Source organism: Talpa europaea (assembly GCF_964194135.1).
Source record: "Talpa europaea genome assembly, chromosome: 9".
In the NCBI taxonomy this organism is placed as follows: domain Eukaryota; kingdom Metazoa; phylum Chordata; class Mammalia; order Eulipotyphla; family Talpidae; genus Talpa; species Talpa europaea.
In genome coordinates, this window is record NC_140076.1 from 2605015 (window position 1) to 2627580 (window position 22566).

A 22566-nucleotide genomic window follows, 5' to 3' on the forward strand; every position below is an offset into this window, starting at 1 on the left:
TCTGCATGTGTTCTACTGGAATCTATTTGTACAAATGTGGACACTTAATAAGAGCTCTTTGATTATTTTCAGAATATTGAGTATACTGACTTCCTGGCCAAATTAAATTTATGAAAATTCTAATGACACTGTGATTCATATCTAGAAAGAATAATTTTTTTTTCATTCTGAAATCACTTTAAGTACGCTTTACATGAGTCTCTGGTAATAGTGAATCAATTAATGTGATTTCTCAAGCCATAAATCAGACTTGATGTATTGTAGTATTAGTTCCCATGTAAGCGTCTTAGACTTGGGCTGTTTCGTGGTCTGTTCTGCAACTTGTTTGCTTTTGAACTCAATTCTAGGTGCTGAACTCAATCTGAGAGCCTCGAATGGCTTGTGCCCGCTACCTGAGTGGTCAGCGCCTTTGTGTGGGGCGTCAGCTCCCCGGCAGACTCTGCTTGTAACTGGAGTCCGTGCTTTAATTTGGTCTCCATCCCTTGGGACCGTCACGGGGGTTATAGTGGGCGTAGTTTCAACCCCTTGGGAAGAGGTGATCTGTGCCTGTGCTGTGGCGCTGTCGCACGCCGTTCCTGCACTGACCTTTAATGGTGTAGAGAAACGAGAAGACTTCCTGAGCTGAGGACACACATGGGTTCTCCAGGCCCAGAGTGTCTGAGCCTGTCCCTCCCGCAGGCCGCGTCCTGGTGGGCTGTGTTGGTGCCACCCGCGCTTCACCCCCTGGTTCTGCTGAGTGGGTGTAAAGCCGCTTTATCTTATTGCTTGATTGCTCGGGGGCCCAAAGGGCAGGTAGCAACTTGGTGCATTAGGTGAGGGGAAGAGGCTCTTGAAACGACTGAGGAATTGCGGGGATGAGCTGCCACCACCCTCTTCCCTTTGCCTGGACTGGCAGTGTCATTCACCCATGACTCCAACAAATATTTGTGCTTCTGCTCTGCGCCAGATGCTAAGTATGAAGTACCAGAGATACAAGCATGCACAGCCGGGCAGCCCTTCAAGGATGCCCTTGGTAAGTCTTGTTTTGAGTATGTTAGAAAAATGTTTATTGGAAAAGCAAACTACTCGATTGGTTTTAGATACTGGAGGGCCTTAGGGATGATCGGTGAAGTTGCAGGTTAGCAGAAGACGTTTCTGAAAGGAATGACTCTTCTGTAATTAAAAAACGCAATTATAAATGGCATCGTGATAGAGAGGCGAGCTGATCACGAACTCCATCTCCTCTTCCCGGGCACTTAGCCAGACCTCATTTCCCAGACTTCCTTGCAGTGAGGTGTGGCGTTGTGGCCCGGAGCTTGCCAGCGGGTGAGAGCAGGGAGGTCTGGCTTGTCGTAGGCCCCCCGTGCCCGTTCCCTCTCTGCGGGTGGGTGCAGAAGAGCCCGGGGACTGGGGCCCCGCCCCGGGAGGAAGGAGCTCAGTGCCAGGCCGCCGCTTGGAGGAGAGCCGTCTGCCTGTCGGGACACCTGTTTTGGACTTGACACCAGCGGGAAGTAAATCTTGCTGTATTTGGGCCATGATACAGTGTGTTCTGGAGTCAGCCTCTCGAACTGACCCAGACTTGGAGCCAGAGCAAGGCACGCCGGAGCGCTAGCAATTTCGGATTCTGCTTTAAATCATTTGTAGGGCGTGTTGTGCGTAACCGTCATTGGACTTCAGGAATCGTGTCACGTCATGATAAAACATGTGACAGGTTTTTTTTTTTAATCTATCATTTCTAATTGAGACAAGCGGGTTGTTTCATTCAACATGGCTTCTCTCCATCTTTATTTAATAGGCTGTGTGGATCCTCAGTCAGTTTTAAAGGGACTCTATGGAGACTTAAACATTCACAGTCCTTATTTCAAAGACTCGTAAATACAGTTTTCATCATGCTGCTTCTCTTTTAAAAAGCCTGTGATCACTTCTTGTGAGACAGCCTCTCCTTCCGTTCCCCTGTCGTCCGGGGGCTGTCTGCGCAGGCAGCGCGGTGGGCACCAGCCTAGGCCCTGGAGCAGCTGGTGCAGGGAACAGCCACTGCCGCCCGCAGTGGAGCCAAGGCCCCGAGCTGGCCGGCCTCTCCCGCCATGTGTCCTTCCGCATCGCCCGGCTCTGCTGCTGTCTGCGGCCAGATGTGGGCCGCTGAAGGCAGGGAGCAGGTTCACCTGTCGCCCCTCCTGGGCACTCCAGCTGGCCTGGGACACTACACCGAGTCCCTGGCCCTGGAGCGGCTTCTGCTCATCTTGCTGGGGTGTTCCGGGTAGACTTTTGCACCAGAGTTTGTATTGACAGACAGAGGTGGCTTTTTGGTATCCTGAGACTCCATGGGATTGTCCAGTTGAGGGGCATTGGGCCTGGCAGGGTCTTTGAGCTCTAACTCCTGATTTTTTTCTACCATCTCATTCTTGACACTCGGGGTGGCCGTGAACCGGGCGGGCATCACCCGGGGTTCCTCAGTTGCACAGATGTACCCCACGCCACCCTGGGAGCCAGGGCCTGCCCTTAACCAGCCTCTCAGCGACCTGCACGCACATTGGAGCTGGAGACGGCATTGCCCAGGGCCATCCTCCCCTTTCATGCTTGAGCTGCCCGCCACACAGCCGTGTACCCCAGTGGTTTCCCTCCCTTGGGTACCTGGGCGTCACTTGGAGATGCCTGGGCCCTGCCCCACAAGTACGTTCTTAGTTGGTCAGGTTGCAGCCCGAGCATCAGAACTGTGCACATCTCCCTGGGTGACTGGGGCGACCCGAGTCTCCTCCCGTTCCGACCAGGTCCTGGACCCTGCTCCTGGACAGACACTAGAGCAGCGCCGCCCCCTGTCCAGAGTCCCTGTCGCCACTCGTCCCTGCCCACTGCACTGCACCTGACCCACCCCTGGGCCCTCTGTCGTGTTCACCGCTGGGCCACAGCTCCTAGTGCCTGGCACGCCTCGGGGCTGCTCCTTTCAGTGTTAGTAGAACACCCTGAAGAGTTAGAATAAAGGGGGGAGTGTCCTGTGAGTGGCGCCTGCCGGGTGCTACCTCTAGAAGCAACAGGCTTCTAGAACTGGAGCGCAGCAGCAGGTCCCTGGAAGGACCCAGCTGGGACTGACGTGCGGACCGGATCGCGGGAGCCCCTCTTGACCTGCGCGCTTGTCTGGGGGCAGATCTGCCGTGAGAACCTGGTGTTAGAGACTGGGATGACATCCCACGCCGGTCCTGACTCAGGCGAGCTGCTTCGCTGGCGCAGGCGTCGCTCACCAAGCCCGTGCCGTAGAGAAGACGTGATTGGCCGTTCAGATGTTTCTGTTATGTATTCTGGCTTTAGTGTTTCATTCTTCTGATTTCAGGTGGCATATTTTGCCACTAACTTATCTTCAGACTTTGAAGTCAGGTGTGAAAGCCTTTTCTAGGAAGCCGTTTGTTGGCTTGTCCCACTGCACGCAAATGCTTTGTCCGACTTTGATGTTAGGATCATTGTTAAGATGTCTTGGTAAGTGTTAAAGTCACACAGTCTTTTTTTTTTTGATAACGGGAAACCAGAAAATGTTACACCTGGAATGTAAGACTTATCTTTTCAGTATCATAAAATTTCCAGTTTCAATTCACGAAACCGCACAAAACTGCAAAGTTGTATTAAGGGGGGTGGCGGGGATTGCTGCCAATGCCCCGCCAGCTTCTGCCCTTCACAGTTCTGGACGCCCACCCTCCTCGTGTCACGGGAAGAAGCAGCTCCCCGTGAATTGTTCGAAGGACACCCCAGTCCTGAGCTTGGCCCAGAGTTACCGCCTGGGGCCTGGACGTCCCCACAGATGCCCCCGACAGGTTTCTCCCCCTCTCCCCTGATACCAGAGCAGGCACGGGGGCGCCGTGGAACTAGGGTTTTCTAGAGACAGAAGTAGGTGGCTGCTTGCTGCTCCTGGTGGCAGAGCCACAGTGTGGCGGAGGCTGGTGTGTGGCAGTGCCCTCAGTCCTGGGGCCCAGGGGGAGGAAGACCTGAAAACGCGTGGAAGTCAAGTTCGGTCAGATTCCAAGACTCTGGCGTGAAGTTCTGACCATCCTGTTTGTTCTTAAAAATGTTAATTTGTCAAACATTGTCCTTACCAACCCATAGTATCGTCGACCTTGTGTATTTGGGTAGTACTTTGAGTTTATAGTACTTTTCTCTGCATCATCCTGTTTAATTTCTCCCACCAGCCCTGCGAGGTGGGGAAGAGAGGGCCCAGTGTACTGTTTTTAATGAGGGAATAGAGGGAGTTAAGTTCCTTTCCCAAGGACAGCTGGTGAGAGAACTGAGCTTTTTATAGCTTGATATAAAATGTTGAGGGTAGCTGGTGAACTTGTAAACTCTCTTGGTTTTCTAAGTGTATGCATGTGTGGTCTGTAATGTAGGATGAATAAGCTAAAAATTTACTTAAAATTGAAACCAAACAAAGGATATTATTAGGATTGAAAATACTTGGCTGGCTAGACTCAGATTTTTCCTCTATTTAAAGTTACCACTGTATAAGGTGTAGATGGAAAAATTTATCTACTCGAGCTGCCTGAGTGCAGACCTGGCCTCCTGGCCGGTCTGACTGACGGCACCCGCTGCCCTGTTGCTTGACACTCGGCGGCCTCCTTTGAATGAGTTGGGCACTGGGCCTACTGAGGGGAAATGGTTATGTCCTTGATTATAGTCTCAATTGCAAAATGCCATCGGCATTGGTTCTTCTTAGTAGATCTTTGCGGCGTCACAGATGTGCACACAACCCTCGCGTCTTCCTTCACGCATGTCCTTGAAATTTGGAAACCTCTGAAGTCTACAGAAAAATTGCAAGCGTAGTGCAGGGAATCCCTTCCCCCACCTACCTCCCCTCCCCCTCCCCCTGTGAAATTAGGTTGTCGATACCTTCTGCCACCCTCAGACACTTCATTGTGTGTTTCTTACAAACCGGAACATCCTTCTCCAGAACCACAGTGCAGTAACCCAAAACTGGGACACCAGTGTGAGGCGTGTCCACTGTCTAGTCCCAGGTGCTAGTCCCGAGGACTCTGGTTGGCCCTTCTCTCGGAGAGTCCCCTGGGGCTGATCAGAAGCTTCTCAGTCTGTTTTGACTTTCACAATGACCTTGACACTCTTGAAGATTACAGGCCGGCCATTTTGCAGAATGTCCCTCCATTCGGATCTGTCTGATGTTTCCTCGTGACTAGATTTAGGTTTTGCACCTTTGGCAGGAATAGCACTGAAGAGCCAGTATTTATCTTTTTCAAAGATTAGTTTTACATTTTATTTTCTGTTTCCTTAGAGCGTTTCCCAAAGTGTATTCTGCGGAACTAGCACCTACTGTGTTCTCAACACCGTGCCACCTATAGAAGGTAGGATTCGACAAGCTTTTGCCTTACAGAAGGGGTGGGCTTGGCAGTGAGTGGCTTCAGCGTCATAGCGCAGGGGAGTGGCCTGTGGAGGGACGTGTGGGGTCTGGGTTCTGCCTTTAACTTGCTGTGTGATCTTAGATGAGTTACTTAATCCTTCTGGGATAGCAAAATAATACTCCCTGTGTGAAGTTTTTGTGGGGATTAAAAAAGGCAAAAGGCTTAATCAAATGGAAAATTCAAAGCATTTTGCAGCATTGATGCTCAGACAACAGTTCCACAATTCTTGTGCCAGGTTCCCCGGGTACAATAGGAGCTCTCAGTGCTGTGGGCAACCCACAGGGCGCTCTCTGTCCCATCTGAGCCACTCGCTGGCTGTGGATCTAATTAATCTGATCCTCAGGCTCTGCATCTGTAAAATGGGGGTAATTGTGCCTAAGTGACTTCGGTGAGGACCAGTGAGGAAGCTCAGTGTCACCTTCTTTTCTGGATGCCTGCTACAGAGCTCCCTGAGAAATAGCAGATGAAGTAAATTTACTTGATCACATACAGCTGAAATTGCAATCGACTGGGGAGGGTACCCCCAAATCCAAATTGAAACCATGGACTCAGACCTTCCGTGCCCCTGCCTTACCTGCCCTGCCTGTATTCTTAGATTGAAAATGTAAATGCAGATAAATAGAGAGAAGTTTATTGAATTTGAGCCATGACTTGACCAAAAACCTGGGCCAGAGAGTCTGTAATCTGATTAGCAGGCAGAGGGGGAATTTCGGCCGCCTGGAAATAGGACGAGCTCTGCCATCCCACAGGCTCAGGGGGCAGAGGAGCTGTTCATGGCAAGACTAGTTACATTTTCCTATTAGAAGATTATTTTCTTAGCCTTTAAAAAAATCTTTGGGTAATTACAGCTGAGTTTAGTTTATTTTGGAAGATTTCTTTGGAAAAAAAATGCAGAGAAATCAAACCAGCGCTTGGCCTGCAGTTGGCGCTCAGTGCCTGCTACCTTGGGTGAGGGTGAGGAGAAGGGCCGGCAGAGGCGGGTTCCTGCGGGGGGCCCTGTGCTGACTGGAGCATGACAATACGTGCCTGTGTTTTCCTGCAGCAGGGCCTGTCCTACTAATTAAATCGAAGCACATAATAATTAGAGCTAAACAGAAAATTGCAGAGCTGCTTTTAATTTTACCACTCCATGTTGTTGATCAAATATATTCCCAATAAGATTTAGCAACTTGATATACTGTTATACCAACTTACCCTGATCAGTGCGGTCTAGAGGTTGAGAGATTAATCATAATCAACTTGATTGAATAAGACTTCACAGAATAAAAATTATTTAGTTTTTATTAATTATGAATCAAAATAAGGTGGAGGTTAGAATTAATAATAGTTATCATTTACCTTGCTGAAGTCAACAGCGTGTTCCCAGGAAAAGGTCAACTATATTTCTCTGGCTTTAAATAAAGATTTTGGCAATGTGAATCTCAGTTTTTAGAAATAAAGCATGAAGACAAGATTCCTACTTTTTGCCTAATTAAGTGAGTGAGCATTCTTTGTGCATTTCAGAAGGTCCCAGTTAAATCATACTGTGCCTCTGAAATCATTATTTGGAAAATATTTGAAGGGTGACTGGACAAGAATGGTCCATTCTCTAGAATTATAGCTGTCAGCCGTGCAAGTCACCTGTCAGTTCAGAGAGTGTCACCAGTTATTTTTATTGTAAAGTAGCTTAGAAAATTATTTTGTAGAGTCAGCTATCACACACGTATTTTGCCAGGTAATGATAATGATATGTTTTACTGTATGTGGCTGACACTCCCATTTTGCAGAGTCAGAGTCTGGCTCTTGGATGCAGCGCCGAGGCGCAGTGGAAACGGCTCTGTCCCCCACTTGTTCTGTGACCTCCAGAAATGGGCACGACTCTCGTGCTGAGACAGGAATCTTAAAACTGGCACTTGGCTGTATCTCGTTATTATATCATCCGTAGTTATTCCCAGCATACAAAAGCAGTTTTTAATGGAACAGCACCTTTCCTACACGTTAGTCACAGGAGCAGCTTTTTCCAGCGTAAAAGCAGCGTGATTCTTTCTCACACTTCAGCTGGAAAACGTGAAATTTAAAAAGAAGGGAAGGGATTCAACATTTTGAGTCCCTCATTTTCTTTTCCCAGCACGGAAACTCCTGTCTTCAGAAGGGGCCGTGGGGAAGCTGTCACGTGACCCACCGCCACATTTCTTAAAATCATCCAGCGTGAACCCAACATTCAGGAAGTAGCACAGCTAAGAACTGATGAAGGGGGACCCGGTGGCCTGGCCTACTCCTTTTCTTTTGAACCCATGGCCGCGCCTCCCCACCAAGTGCTATATTTAGAAATCCGATGGAGACAGTGCTTACGCAGCCCTTGTCCTCCCTGCCAGCCTGGGGGCCGGCTCCGCACGCCTGCTTCACTGCCGGGATGGAAGGCGGAAGCCTGCTCTGTAGCGGTTACTTGTGCTGTCGAGAAGAGTACTCTCTCTCTCTGCACACACACAGGAGTGTGAACACACGCGCATACACACATACACGCTTAGTACGCCACAGGACAGCTGGATTCCTCCAGGAGGCTGAAGGAGCAGAACTGACCTCCGGTTGTGATCACAGGCACAGCAGCGGGCGGTGCTGGCCATGGTTCCCAGGGATGCCTTGGAAAGTTTGCCCCAAGTGGGTCACCTTAGCTCAGAGCAAGCCCCGGGGGTGGAGCCACAGGGAACTGATGTTCATGAAACGACCCTGCAAAAAAAGTCTAGATTCTGGATTTTCACCACTGCTTTCAGAATGCTGCACGTCTGGGAGGTTTTTAAAAAGGAGAACGAAATCTCTCTAGGGAAAGCAAGAAGGGAGGCGCAGGCTTGTGTGATGCGGTGTACTGCGCTCTCAAGTTTTATGACCCACGGCCTCCCTTGGGAGGGTGGGGTGCAGGGAGCTTGCATGAGCACATAAAATTAGAAAGGTTTTACAGTGTGTAATGAATACAGAACTTTCTATGAACTTCTTTTTAGTTGAACAGTTTTTTTCCTTTCTTTTTTTTGGTTTCATACCAAGTTTTAAAAAATTTAATTTTACTCTAAATATAAATCTTGAATTCTTAAAAGCAGTCAGTTTTTAAGTTTTTATGCTGTTTATAGACTAGAAGATGGGCATTATAATTCATTTGGTTGTATAGTTCATGGACCAAAAAAGATTTAGTAGGCTAACACTCTTTAAAGTTCCTCCCTACAAAACATTTCCATCTGATGCAGTATATATTTTTTTGCCTTTCTTTTTATGCTCATATTTCTTGTCCAGATCTTTTCTGTGAGAATAAATGTGTGAATCAGATGAAAAATGTTTGGAGAGGATTTTATTGTGACTGTAGAAAATAGTTTTTATTCTTTTATGTTTTTCACATGTTCAGAAATAGACTGTGCCGAGCAAAATTGTAGTAAGTGACTGGAAGAAATGTATTGTTCTGTTTCGCTTTCAACAATATTAACTAGTATGTGTATCTACTTACCTAAGGCAGTTTAATTGTAGGGCATTTTAAGTTAGTGGATGATAGTAATTGAAATGTGAATGATAGTAAATCCTGTAATGCTAGAGGAGAATTACAGCCTGCCGATCTAATTCTCCTTGATTTGGGAAAACAAAAAATATTAAGTAACTTACCCAAGGTCACACCAGGAGAAAGTAGCAGAACTGGGCCAAAATTCTGGACTCTGGAGTTCTGAGTTCAGCATTTTTATGATACCTAATTAATATCAGATTAAATGATTTCAACTGTGCTTTCCTGGAGCAAATTCAGCCTCAGTGTTTTAGCTTGATGCTCCTGAGTAGCTGGTTGAGCGTTTCCCTCATCCTATGGGTATCGGAACCTCTTCCAGTCAGCATTATAAAAACTCGGAGTGGGTAATTTGAAACTGACCTAAGAGTGCAAAACTGGGAAGAAATTTTGAACTGGGCGTAAGGACTGTGTTCCAGGAATGTAATAAGAAATGATACGTAAATAAATGAATGAAATGCTACAGAAAGGAAATAATTTCTTCTAAAAAGCAGCAGATAGGCTGATTACCATTAGCCATTAGTCATTTTGTATGAAAGTAACGAACTTTTCTCTCATTTAAAAGAGTTACATTGATTATGTAGATATGTATATGTAAATCAGGTTAATTAAAATGATATGTTTTTGGATTTAGGCTAGAAAGACCAGCTTCTGTATCACCTAGTAGCTAACTGCAGGTTTAAATTCTTTATGTGTATAAGATTTGTGATTTGCTTTTGAAAGGATAAGTCTCGTTTGTATTCTAGGGGATGAAGTAGTATTAGTTTATGAATAAAATGGTCATATTTTATTATGATTATCCTTCCCTAAAAATCTTAAAACTTTTCAACTGTTTAATAGAAAATTTTTGGGTTTTATGAGGGTAAGTCATCTGGCACTTCTGATGCGCTTCATGAAAAGTTGGTAAAGAACCTTTAAAAGTAACATTCTGGTCTGGGGCAGCCACTGGGATGTTACCTGTTTCCTGGCTTGTCCTGGAGCAGAAGCTCCGTCTTATTCTAGAACTCTTGACCAGACCCTGCCGCCACCCTCTGGCCAGAGTGCGCCTGAGTGTTAGCTCAGAGTGCGAGCAGCGGGGCCTGCTGGGCGCCCAGCTCACAGACTGAACTGCTGTTGCGGAAGGAGCTTTTCTCTATTATTTTCTCTGAATTTATTGTTTTCTTCTTTATAGATGATCATGGGAACAGCAATAGTAGTCATGTAAAAATCTTTTTACCGAAAAAGCTGCTTGAATGTCTGCCGAAATGTTCAAGTTTACCCAAAGAGAGGCACCGGTGGAACACTAATGAGGTAGATACATTTCTGTTTTTAGGGGTATAATTTTTTAAGGGCAAACTGTTAGGTCATTTTTGCATAGCAATACTTGATGTTAGCTTAAATTCAAAATATTTAACTAGGAAGTTATAAATGATGAGAATCATCTGCGTTTGACAGAAACTCAGGTTTCACAAACTGCGATCTGCTTGGCTTGCATTGAAAAATCTAAGAATGTGCACGCTGACTTACGGGTGTGTGGGTGTGGCTGGGTGCCTTGGCCCTGGTGTCTTGCATTTGGTGGTTAACTCTGCCTGCATCCCCACTGGGCCTTAGCTCTTGCGGTGTCGCGGCTGACGCAGCTGCAGCCTCAGTGCCCCCATCTCGCTGTGTCCCCACAGCCTGGGGTTTCTGTGGTGTAGGAAGGCTCTGCTTCTTAGCCAAACAGTTCTTAATCCTCCCTGATGAAGAAAGTTTGCTTGGAGAGTTTCCTGGTTTACCTTAACGATAGGCGTTTTTATGAGGAATGAAGGGTGCATGGTAGATTCTGCTTTTGGCATTCAGTTAGAAAAAAAGGCTGGTGAAGCAGAATGAATGAAAGTTGACCTTCTTGGGTGACATTTCATTTTTTGGTAAATCTTAATCTGGGAGCCTTAGCATTAGGGGTGGCTTGCTTGGTCCTCTTTTGCTTTTGAAATCTGCATATTTCCATGTGGGGTGATAGCAGAGTGGTTCTGGAATGCCATGTGTCCCTCAACTGGAGGATTCCCCCTTGCTTCAGGTTGGGGTACTGGCTTTGCAGAGTTGGTCTGAATCCATGACTGGCTGGTTCAACAGTTACTTCCCAGTTCAGTGAGAGCTCACACCCTGCCCGGTGTTGGGCGTTGGTTATGTTATGACACGTAAGGAGAAAAGAGTGTTCCCTCTTGACCCTCAGGTCTTAGAGATTGTTTTGCTCTAACTTCTTGACTCAGCTGCTTTTCTTGTGCATTATAAGGGCGGAAGCCTCTTTATTCACCCAGTTTACAGATTCAGACACTAAGACTCTCAGCTCTGTCGCCTTGTCTCAGCTGAATTTAACTTTCTTTTAAGGTATACACTTGGATGATTTGCACAAGTTATATTTCCCCCTTGGAATACTTTCGCTTTGCAATACGTTAGCTAGTTTAGAAGCCTCCTGTTTTAATCAGTCATATGTTAACTATCACAAGCATTTTAGATGTGAAAAAAAGAAATTTGTCTTAAAACGAGATTGTTACTTTGTCGACAAAATTGAATAATTTGGGGTTCCACTAGAGGATGGATTCTCTAAAAACTCGCTGTGTTTCTTCATCATCCCTCAACCATGAATTGGATGCCATGTTATTTTGCATTAGCCCCAGTTTATTTGCAGATTAACACAACACATCCTAGTTAAGTATTTTTTTAGTATTGTTTCCTATGAAATTGGCAGCTTTAGTTGCATTTGAAATGACGTTTGAAACCAGAGATTGCCTGATGAACTGGGATTGCTTAAATTCAGGGTGCCCAGGGGCCTGCGAGAGCGGGCGGGTCAGAAATTTAGTTGGTAGATCTTTGCATCGGTGGTTTCAAAACGTTTTTGGGGACTTTTGAGTCCTGCCCTTCACCTTCACACGCTCGCCTGCCTCCTAGTACTTACGTGGCCCGCTTGACTGACACCTTAGTGTGCTACAGACACCCAGTAGGGACTTCAGGGAGGACGAGGATCAAGGCCCCCCTGGCCCGCCCCCTCTGCTCTGCTGCGTCGGGTCATGGTGTCACTGGAGTCCAAGTTTCCAGGCAGGAAGCTGGGGTTTTGCTCAGGCTGGCACGATGGCTGGAGACGCCACAGGGGGACATGTCTGAGGGTGGCCGGGGCGGCCCACTCTTCCCTGTGACCAGGGGCTTCTCAGTGCCCTGTCTGCTTCCCACGCAGCGACTGCTGTGAGCGCGCTGGTGCCAGGCTGGCTTGTGGCTCTGTGTAGAGGACACGGGTATGTTTTCCTTGTTTCTTTTTTAGCTTTGGGAAAAGTCAGGGCACCTCAGAGTGGCTTGGACAGGAGCTGTGGATGCTGCAGTGTCATGGGATGCAGGTGGCTCGGATAGTGGGAGGGACACAGCAGCCCGTGCTCCCGTGTCGGCACTTGGCTCCTTGACCTTGCCGGGTGCGCGCCTATCCCCAAGTCTCACCTGCCCTCGCGTGCTGATGTAGCTGGGAGGGCCGCGCTTCAGTATGCAGGTGACTGCCTGGGCGCGTGGCCTGCGTGAGCCCCGCGAGCTGAGCCAGGGCTGCCCCTGAGATGTCTTCGGCTCCCAGAGATGAGCGCGATGGAACCACCGCCAAGGGCCGCTTGCCTGGAGCCCTGGCTGAGGGCCCCGGGAAGCCCTGGCTGTTTTCAGGGGCCGTGTTGTGCATTCCTCAAGGGCCCCTCGTTGGGACCGGCCCCCATGGGAGCGGCGTGTGGCTTGAGGGCCTTCGGGGCACGGCCCGGGTGTTTCTGGCTCACACTGCGTCTGTGCTGGTGGGTGGCCAGGGAGGCTGCCCGCGCGCTGTCTCCATGTCCATGTGCTCCCTGGGCGTGAGGTGACTCCCGCGCTTTGGAGAGTGTGGTGTTGGGCGCTTGTCTTTCTGGCGGCTGGGTGCCGCGTGCTGTTCCTGAGCCCTGCACTCGTGTCGCGTGGTGATGGCTCAGTGCACAGAGGAGGGTGTGCAGGCGGAAGGTGGCTCAGTCACCGGGCCGGGAGTGCCCGCTTGCTGGGGCCCGTCGCAGCTGAGCTTGATTTCTTCTCGTTACGTACTCATTCTTAGAGACTTGTATCATGCGTCGTCTGGCCCTAATCAAAGATCCATAACTCGTAAGTACTTTAGTGTCCTCTGCAAATCCATTTTGTAATTTAGTTTGGATTAAAAAAAGTTAACATGGTAGCAGTATTTGTGAGTTCATGTGCAGATGTTTGGTGAAGCTGAAAGTCATTTGAAGGAAGATTGTTAATTAGAAGGTAAGAGAGAGCTTAGGGCCTAGTTAAACTACTTTTCACTTTCTTACCCTCTGGAATGGGGAAGGTCTCCTGTGCCTTTTGAATGCTACTTGCAGTTGCAAACTAAATGGTGTAGCCAAAACCAGAGCAGTTGTACGTGATGCTTTCTGGCCACACACAGCCCCCCGGCCCTGAAGGGGCCCAGGAGAGGGCGACCTGAACGTCCGTTTTACGCTGGGCCCGTTGGGTCCCTGGAGGGAGCTGCCACGTCTCCTCCCGGCCATCCTTGGTCCGGGTGTGGTTGTGCTCGCTTTAAACTGAGGCAACCTGAGCTTCTGAATAGACTTTCCCAAGGCCTTGCCGTTGCTCGGGGCTTTTCATGTTGTATGGCTTCTGTCCATTTGCATTTTCAAGTGTTGAACATAAACTTGATGTATTTTTCCATGACCTTTTAAAAAGAAGTAGCAAACCCTTCTTAGGAAAGTAGTTTTGATTCTTAATGATGACTATTAGCATGTGGCCCCTGTGTAATGAAGAAAGTACCTTAAAAGCAGAAAGTTTGTGCCCGTGTATAACGTGCAGCTCAGGGGCCAGGTTTTATATTCCGGGCCGGAGAGGGAGGCCGCGCTAGGCCGGGTCTCCCGTCCCCACTAGGTGCGCGGGTAGATGGCGTCTGCATTTTCAGTTAATATTTTTAAGGCCCAGAGCCAGAAGTAATTATGCTAATGCAACTTTCTGATTGCACAAATGACTACTTCATAATTACACATATTAGTGCTCCTATATGTTGTCCAGACTAGAAATTCCTTTGGTTTAGGCGTTAATTAGCTGTTTGACTTAAACTCTAGCTGCCACACTCCCCGCTCCCCAGGCCTGGGTGGCGTTCTCCCAGAGCTGGGCCCCGAGCACCCGAGTCTTCACAGCGCACATGTTCTCCTTAATGTGTTCAGGTCGGTTTTGTGTGATGTGATTTTTGAGCTACGAATACTCTTTTTTTTGTTTATTTTTCCTCTAAGACAGAGTGTCTCTGGAGTAAGCAAACAGGATGGGATTCTAGTTTGAATCGAGCTTAAAGTTGCGCACCAAAGGTTTTCAGTTGGTGGTAGCTTTTGAGATTTTCATATTAAAGGCATTTTTTTAACGATGAACATGTCTGTCTAGACAGTAGAGGTAGGCATGCACATGCTAAGCCGCACTAGTGTGATCCTGTGTTGCCTTTTGGAAAGAGCCCACATTTTGGGGGGTCATTTAGGTCTCGTCAGGCTTCCAGAACCTAGAAGCATCTGCTCTGGTTGCTCCGGTGGAGTGTGGCTTTGGTGGCCTGGCAGGTCTGCACCCTGGCAGGTCGGCTTGGCGGTCCCGATGGTTTGAACAGCCCCAGACTCATCTCTGAGTTCAGCGGGGCTTTTCTGGCTAAAGTACAAAAAGGAAAATGTGGCAACAGAAAGTGCCAGCTTGAAGAGCGATGGCACTTAGTTTCTGAACACAACCTGTGGCCTGAGTTTCAGGTCCAATGCGATTGTACCCTGGGGCTGAATCCAGAGACTATTACAGGTGGCGCCCCCTGGAGGGGGGAGCAGGTGAGGACGGAGAGCCCCAGGGAAAATGCTAACAAGTTATTATCGCATTTTGGGGTGAGCAACTGATAAGAAACATAAGGGACTGCAGAAGCAGCCCCCAGCATTTGGTGTTGGGAATTTAGAGTTTTGGGATCTTTAGTGATTTTGGGGTCAGCGATTTCCGTCCCCACTACACAGAGCTTCCAGAGGCTTCTGTGGGGCTCTGGGGGCTGTGGAAAAGCTTTCTTTTCCAGCCAACCTCAGAGAGGAAAAGTTTGGGGCTTTGCAAGTAGCTGAGAGACTGAAACTGCTCCTGGCTTTGCTGCGGTCACAGCCTGGCAGGGAGGCGAGGACCCAGAGCAGGAGCTTGCTGAGCTCTGAGTGTGGCCGTTTGTCTGGCTGTTGGGCTGTTGCAGCTGCTCTTTTGAGTGTCACTTGTCTGGTCCTGTGCTGGGGTGTCTTGGTAGATCTGGGGAGCATCTCCTGTTGTGTCCTCTGTTGTCTTTGTGAGTTGGAACCTGGCCTATGGTCTGGCTGCTGTGTGCTTCAGGCCTTAGTGACGGGAAGACTCCATCTTGGGAGTGTGGCCTGTTGTTCGGGAGCGGCGTTCCGTGTCCTCGCTGGCGGGAAGATGCCATCTTGGATGCTTTTTGTTTAGGTATTGAAAACACTGGACACTGCTTTGGGTGAGGTAAACGGTCATTTTTGGCCTTAGTAACTCTTTATTTTCCCCTGGTTTGTTGAATAAATCCTGTTATCGTTGTTCTCTGAACCTGTGTAGTCTTGCAGTTGTGCGCAGGTGAGGAACTCAGTGACTGATAAGCTATTTGGGCAGCAAGTGTCCTTGGCCAGTTTCAGTGCCCCGTGCTGCCCTGTGTCGTGATGACGTTGTTGCATTTGGGTTGGCCAGGCCTCTGATTAACGTCGAACAAGAAGTGAGATGAGTGGATGCCAAAATCCACGCAGGCCTATTTGTCAGGCGTTCTATATATCTGGCTTCAGCTTGGGGGTGAGGGGAAGGGGTAGGCTGGGGTATTGGGAAGCGGGGGGAAAACGTCCTCCATATCAGTGAGGGGAGACGGGTGATGAGAGGTCAGCGCAGGCAGGTTTGGCTCTGAGGAAAGCAGGAGAACAGGCTTACCTGCAGAGCAGAACAGGTTAGAGGGGCTTTGCTTTAAAATAAGAAAATTCCTGTGAACTTAGTTTTGACCTGAACTGTTACTATCATAAATTATATCAAAATGCAGGGCGTGAACACTACTTGGCCAGCCAGTGTTCCCTGAAAATTTGTGGAATGAATGAAATATATAAAAACACAAAAACCTCAGTACAGATTTCTTAATTCTTAGAGTTCCTATGCAAATATAAAGCTCAAGCAGATATATACTTTACATAAAGAGAAAGCACATAACTAATAAAATTTATGTTAACAGCATTAGTTAAACATGATGGGTGATGTTTCCCCATCATCATATTGTCTCTTAGAACAAGAATCTAATAACAAAGGGTGTTTGCCAGCAGTTTCTTTTGATTTCTGCCTGTGGCACCATCTCGCCCTGTGGGGTCCCGCCCCAGCCCCTCAGGGAATATTCAGAGGCCTTCTTTTGCTCAGCAAGTTCTTTTCTAAGTATGTCATTAGGCCTCGCACACATCTATCATTTGGTCCTAAGTTCCCCTCCAGTTTTTTCTTGTTAGACCAAAAACCAAAAACCACGTAAACGATGCCTGTGCGCCTGGGCGGTTGCGACCACGGCTCTCTGACTTGGGCTGTGAGTGTGTCTGTGAGAACCTGTCTGTTAACAGGCCATACTTCTTCAGGTTATAGAGCGATGGGCAGGTCAGACCTCCTCAGTGACCTTGAGGGCCCCGGTGTCTTGGGAAGGCTCCAGTGGCGCTTGGCAACCACAGCCTCCCTGGCCTGGCGACCACGGGTGCTATGCGGAATGACCGTTAAACTGAGTCGGGGGCCAAGAACATGTGTGCTGGCAAGTGCCAGCTGAGCCCCTGGCGAAGCACCCAGCCTCCTGGAGCACCTTCTGGCGCCCCCTCCCCCAACCGCTCTTGTGTGCCCCGCTATTCCTCACAGCGTGGGATATAGTTGAGCTTCTCAGAGTTTTTTCCTCCCCTCATGTACTTTGAAGTCAGCAAATGCAGAATTATTACCATGTTCTTGGGTCTTTATCTGAAATTTCTGCTCATGCCCTTGGTGTGATGGCGGCAGTGGTAGAGGTATGTGGCACATACTCTGATTTTCTTTAGCATTTTGGAAAGCAGGAGCATGAAAGATAGTCTCCCCCTCTCCCTTCATTTCCATCTCCATTTGGCCTAAATAATTGAAAACAGCCTAACCCTAAAGCTGACAGTCATATAACCTACCTAGTTACCTACTCACTGGTCTGCCCACCTTTGAGGCTTTTTAATTCTGCCTACCAGCCGTTCTAATGATGCATTCAGTTGTCGTTATGAAGTTCTGTTGATGATTTTAAGTTAAAATATTTATGCATAACAGAACTGGGGTACAGGCCAGAGGTGGGCTGAGAGGATTCACCAGAGTGGGGAGTAGAACAGGCAGATCTACTGAAACACACCGCTGAGGGGAGCAGTGGGGAGACAGGAGAGGTCTGCTGTGCCATGTGGGTCAGCTCCCTGGGAGGGGATCAAACTCAGACTGCAGCGGCTATGATAGCTTCATAGCACTGAGACTTAACCCTTGTGACACCAGGGAGGCCCCTGTTGGAGATTTTAAAAGAAATTCCTGAAAAATAGCCTTTTTTTTTTTTTTAAGATTTTATTTATTTATACAAGAGCTGGGGTACAGGCCAGAGGTGCGGAGGGTGAGAGGACTCACCAGAGACAGAGTGGGGAACAGAACAACAGGCAGACTGAGTGAAGTAAGTACACTGCCAAGGGGAGTGGTGGGCGAGACAGGAGAGGTCTGTGTCATGTGGGTTGCTCTCTGGCTGGCTGGGAATTGAACCCACGCTGCAGAGACTGCGTACAGCTTCACGGGGCACTGTGCCACCGGGGAGGTCCCTAAAAAATAGTCTTAAGTTCAGTTTCAATGTTTTTAGAAAGCTGGAAAAAAAACAGAAGAAATCCTTTCTAGGTGGATGAGAATCCCAAGGTGGGCTTGGGGGGGTATGGTGCAGGTGGGATGAGCTGGCACATGCTTGCTGTGGCGGGTGTGGTGGGCAGGAGGCGTGGCTATGTTGACGGCTTCTCATCGGTGTCCGTGGTGTGTGTGTTCTGATCTGGTGAAAGGTGTTGAGTTGAAGTAGATGTCAGCCTTGACTGCTGCAGTTGCGAGGTAACTCTTGATTGGGGCCCTGTCAGGCCGATGGTGTTCTTTTACCTTAGTAACTCGTTGGCTATTTTGGGTGCTTTGCCTCTCCATATGAATTTGAGAATCATCTTGTTGACAGCCACACAGTAACTTGCTGAGCTTTTGATTGGGATTGGGTTGAATCTGTTAATTGAGTAGAAAAGAACAAACATCTTGATAACATCTAGTCTTCCTATCCATGAACATGGACTATCTCCATCTATTTAGTTCTTTGAGTTCATTCATCAGTTTCATAGTGTTCCTCAGATAGCTCATATGCATATTTTGTCAGATTTATACCTAAGTGTTTCATTTTTGGGTGTGCTGATGTGAATAGTTTTGTGTTTTTAATTTCAAATGCCACCTGTTCATTACTGATACATAGGAAAGTGCTTGGCTTTTGTGTCTTAACCCTGCATCCTGCAGTCTTGCCGTGATGACTGATTAAGTCAAGGAGTTTTTCAAAATGCCAAGCCTTTAGGAAAAAGCAAGGCCAACCTTCTGTGTGCAGTTCTTGCCTGAGTACTTCCTTGCAAAGAGGTCACTGTCGTGGCCCTGCGGGGAAGGGGGTAATTTCCTACACAAAGGTTAAGGCAACATGTTGAGAGTCATGCCCTGCCTTGTGTGGGGACAGGCACCACCCAGAGAAACAGGCCTCGAAGGGGGCCCTCCCAGGGAAGCGAGGGTTCTCATTCAGAAGAGAGTTCTCATTCAGAAAAGGCTGCAGTTTCAGGAAGAAAGGAGAAAGAGCACTTACATGTGCTTACCTTTTTACAAGTCAAGAGTGGAAGGAAAGGAGATGCCACCTGTGTCCCACTTCTGAGGGACACGTGTGGGGCTTGGATCAGGCAGCTCTTAGGGCAGGGGTCACAGTGGGGTCGCCCCCAGTGTCCTGGCCATGTCTAAATGTGTGGCGACAGCCCCCCCTTTCCTGGTATCAATACAGTTCATGTGCCTGTTAAAATTTTTTTGTACTGTTTAAACAAAACTTAGATTTCCTAACTCTTAATTGTTTTATTTAAGAATCATTTTTATTAAGAGCTTTAATTATTATTACTCAAAATTTTTATATTTAAGCATTTTCTAGTCATTTTTAACAATCCATTCCTTAAGCAATTGGGAGAACCTGCTGTGTGGTGATTATGTATTTTTTATTTCATAAATGAGACATAAGTGTTTTGGAATTAGCGTTTATCTTCATCTGATACACTGTATAATTGGCTGCTCTCACCGGTTTGGTCTGGCTGCCCCGCTGGACTGTAGGGCCGGGTGGGCGGGAATCTTGCCCTGCCTCGTTCACGGCGGATCCCGGGAGGTTTGAACAGTGCCTGGCACTCAGGGGCTGCAGTGTGCAGTGAAGGGACGGATGAATGAACGCGGGAGGAACTGGCAGCAGAGACCCTGCAGGTGTGCTCGGGCGTGCTGCCGCGGGCTCTGTCCCGGACCGGGCAGCCTGGCTTCCCACGGCCATTGGTGGCACCGAGCAGCCTGTGCTGAGAGCTGGGAGCAGAGCGTGTGCCCCAGGCGGGGTGGGACCATGGCTGCGGCAGGGAAATTGGGGCCTCGCACGCGGAGTGCTGTATCTTACGTTCAGCAGGCTGTTGTCCTCTAGGTTTTGGCCTGGGTGAAGAGGGGCTGTCCTCTGTGGGGACCTCGTGCCTTGAGGAAACATGAAGTCTGGGGCAGGAGCCTCTTTCCCACCCATCAGTTCAGAGAGGGCCAGACCCAGAGCCACCCTCCGAAACAGTGGACTTTTTGGTGGACGTGTCTTCAGACTTTGTTCTGCCTGACGTGGGCACAGACATGGTCCCCTCAGGAACAGGCCGCTGCAGCGTGGTGGTCGGCGCGGCTCTGCTCGTGTGGTGGCTCCCCCGACAGTGCGCACGGCGTGGAGTGTTCACCGCTGCATGCTCCGCTGTGCGTTTTGTGCTGGCGTTTATGATTCGGCCACTTCCTGAGGGCCAGGCAGTGGTTGATGCCGAGGATGCCAGGTAGATAAGCTTCCTCTTTTCAGGGAGCTCACGCTTTAGAAGGGAAGTAGTGCATAGGGGGCAAAGATGAGCCCTGCTGGGGCTGCCAGGTCTGTGCACCGTCTGTGGCTGGCGGGGGAGTCCTTTCTCAGGCGGGGATGTTTGGCTTGGGGTCAGATGATGGAAGAGGGCTAGCCGCTTGAGGATCTGGGGGAAGCGCATCGTTGGCAGAGGAATGGCAGATGCAAGGGTCCCGAGGCAGGAACGCATTTAGTCTGAGGAAAAAATAAATTAGACATTGTGGCTGGAGCAGAGCGAGCACCTGGAAGGTGAGATGCACAGAGTGGGCAGGTAGATGTTGTGGGAATAAAGACTTGCAATTTAAGGTAACAGGAGGTCATTGGTGTTGACTGTCAGAAAGTGAGTGACGCGGGGACTTGACTTTCAAAGCCCATTTCTGGCTGCTCTGCGGCTGAGAGGGGACGCAGGGCGGGCAGCGCGGAGGCTGTGGCAGCAGTCGGTGACCTTGGTGAGAGCTGGGAGTAGTCGTGAAGAAGGGTGAAAAGTGGGGTGCGTTTTGAAGCTGGAGTGTGAGGGCTGGTGGTTTGGATGTCGGAGCAGGGGAAGGGAGAAACAGGAGTGGTTGCTGGTGCAGCCTGCACTGCCTCACTGGTGCAGGTGCTTGTGACTGAGACCCAGCAGCCTGAGGGGGAGAGAGCTGGGGCGGGGGTCAGGAGTCTAATTTTGACATCACTTGGTGATGTCCTGCAGGCAACTGTGAGCGTCCCAGAGCTCCCGCGGGAACAGATGGGTTGACGCTGAGGAAGAGGAGGTGGAGCAGCGGAGCCAGCCCTGAGCGGGGCGGGGAAGGCAGCAGCAGCAGAGGCTGCCCGGGCCTGGGGTGGTGAAGAGGCAGATGTGCGGGTGAGGCTGAGAGAAGGTGTTTCGAGGAGGGCATATCCACTCTCTACTTGTTGCTGCTAGAAATCACCACAGGTTTAGTGGCTTAAAAACAGCATAGAATCAGGGCCTCCCTGGTGGCCTAGGAGTTAAGGCGCAGCACTGCGAAGCTGTCCACAGCCTCTGCGGTTTGAGTTCGTTCCCCGGCCAGGGAGCTACCCACATGGCGCAGCAGACCTCTCCTGTCTCACCCGCTGCTCCTCTCAGCAGTGGATTTCAGTGGATCCACCTGTTCCGCTCCCCACTCTGTCTCTGGTGAGTCCTCTTACCCCGCCACACCTCTGGCCTGTGCCCCAGTTCTTGTGTGCATAAATAAATCTTAAAAAAAAAAAAACAACCAACAGTATAGAGTCATGGAGGTGAGACTTCTGACTGGGCCTCACAGGCCACAGCCAAGTCGGGCCACATTCCTTTTCCAGGGCCCTCGGGGAGCACATTACCTGGCCTTGTCTTCTTATAGCAGCCCATACTCCTCACCTGGCAGGGCTAGGGGCCCTGCGGGGTAAGTGAAAAATCATCAGGCTTTTCCGCCCTCCCACCATTTGCATTAATGATGGATCCCTGTGGTCCTATGTGCATGCCTGATGGCGGGCACCTGGAGTGGGTGTGGGCATGCATAGGTGGGCACACCTAGGCTGAGACTGGGCTTATAAGGGCAGCGTCCTGGGGACACCAGCGGAACGGAACCAGGAGAAGACAGCAGAGCTGGCAGGGCAGTGAAGGAGAAGCAGAGCCCACAAGAGAACACAGAGAGCTCAGGAGGAGTGAAGACTCGCCGGGGGCTGGGAGGGCTGCCAGCCCCCTGCCCCCCACCTGCCGTGTACCTGGTGAAAGCTCAATAAAAGCCTGAAAAGCCACCGCAGGCTCCAGGACTCTCCTTTTCCCGTCTGCCCAGATCATACAGGCCCTGCTCTGGGCCTTCCTGCCGCCACAGGCCCCTTCCCCGCCTCAGAGCCGTCACTGCAGCGTCTCGGCCCTGCCCGCGCCCCCTCCTCCTGACGCTCCTGCTGCCCTGCAGGGCTGTGGGTTCCCTCAGTTCCCCCTGGTCAGTCTCGGTAGCTTAACCTCCCTGCTGAAGACCAGCTGGCCAGCAGCCTCACCGCCACCCCAGCTTGCCGTTCTCCTCCTCCGCTCTGTAGCTGCGTCCACAGGGCTGGACGTCATGGTGTGGGTGTCTCGGGGCCGCTGTCCTCCCCCGACAGGGGGCGCAGGCAGGTCCTGGAGTCTGGAGAAATCACCGTTGGGGTAGGCCCCCGGGGCTCTTGGTGATGAAGGGTTTCCAGTGAGTGTTGGGTGCAGAGGCCTCATCAGAGTGGGCTGAAGAGCGAACGAGGTGGGGACCGGGCTCTGCACGCCGCGGGTCTCCCCCAGCGTCCCTGCGAAGGCTCGCCGGTGGCAGCAGGAGTTGCGAAGGGAACGTGCGGGTGCGGGGCTTGGTGGTGTGGAGCAGGCCCAGGCTGGAAGAGATGATCGACCGAAGTGCCCCGTGGGAGCCGGAAGCCTGGAGACGTCGGAGGGGGAGCTGGGCACCTGCTGGAAAGCAGGCCCCCGCCCTCCGGACCCTGCGTCGGGGACAGCCCTGCCAGCAGCTGCAGCTCCCGGCCTGCTCTGATGCCAGGTGGTGGTCAGCGCAGAGCTT

At 49.9% G+C, this 22566-nt stretch overlaps 1 protein-coding gene across 9 annotated transcripts in view; it reads left to right on the forward strand.

The window, feature by feature from the left end:
- Window positions 1-22566, forward strand: part of CAMTA1 (calmodulin binding transcription activator 1) — a gene marked incomplete at both ends in the record, with an annotated part of 637202 nt that overhangs the window by 19717 nt on the left and 594919 nt on the right. For all 9 annotated transcript variants that reach the window (XM_084243539.1, XM_084243542.1, XM_084243546.1 and 6 more), the window contains 2 exons: window positions 5243-5312; window positions 10055-10173. In XM_084243539.1, the coding sequence (XP_084099665.1) occupies window positions 5243-5312; window positions 10055-10173 (189 nt within the window). The remainder of the gene's footprint in view (window positions 1-5242; window positions 5313-10054; window positions 10174-22566) is intronic.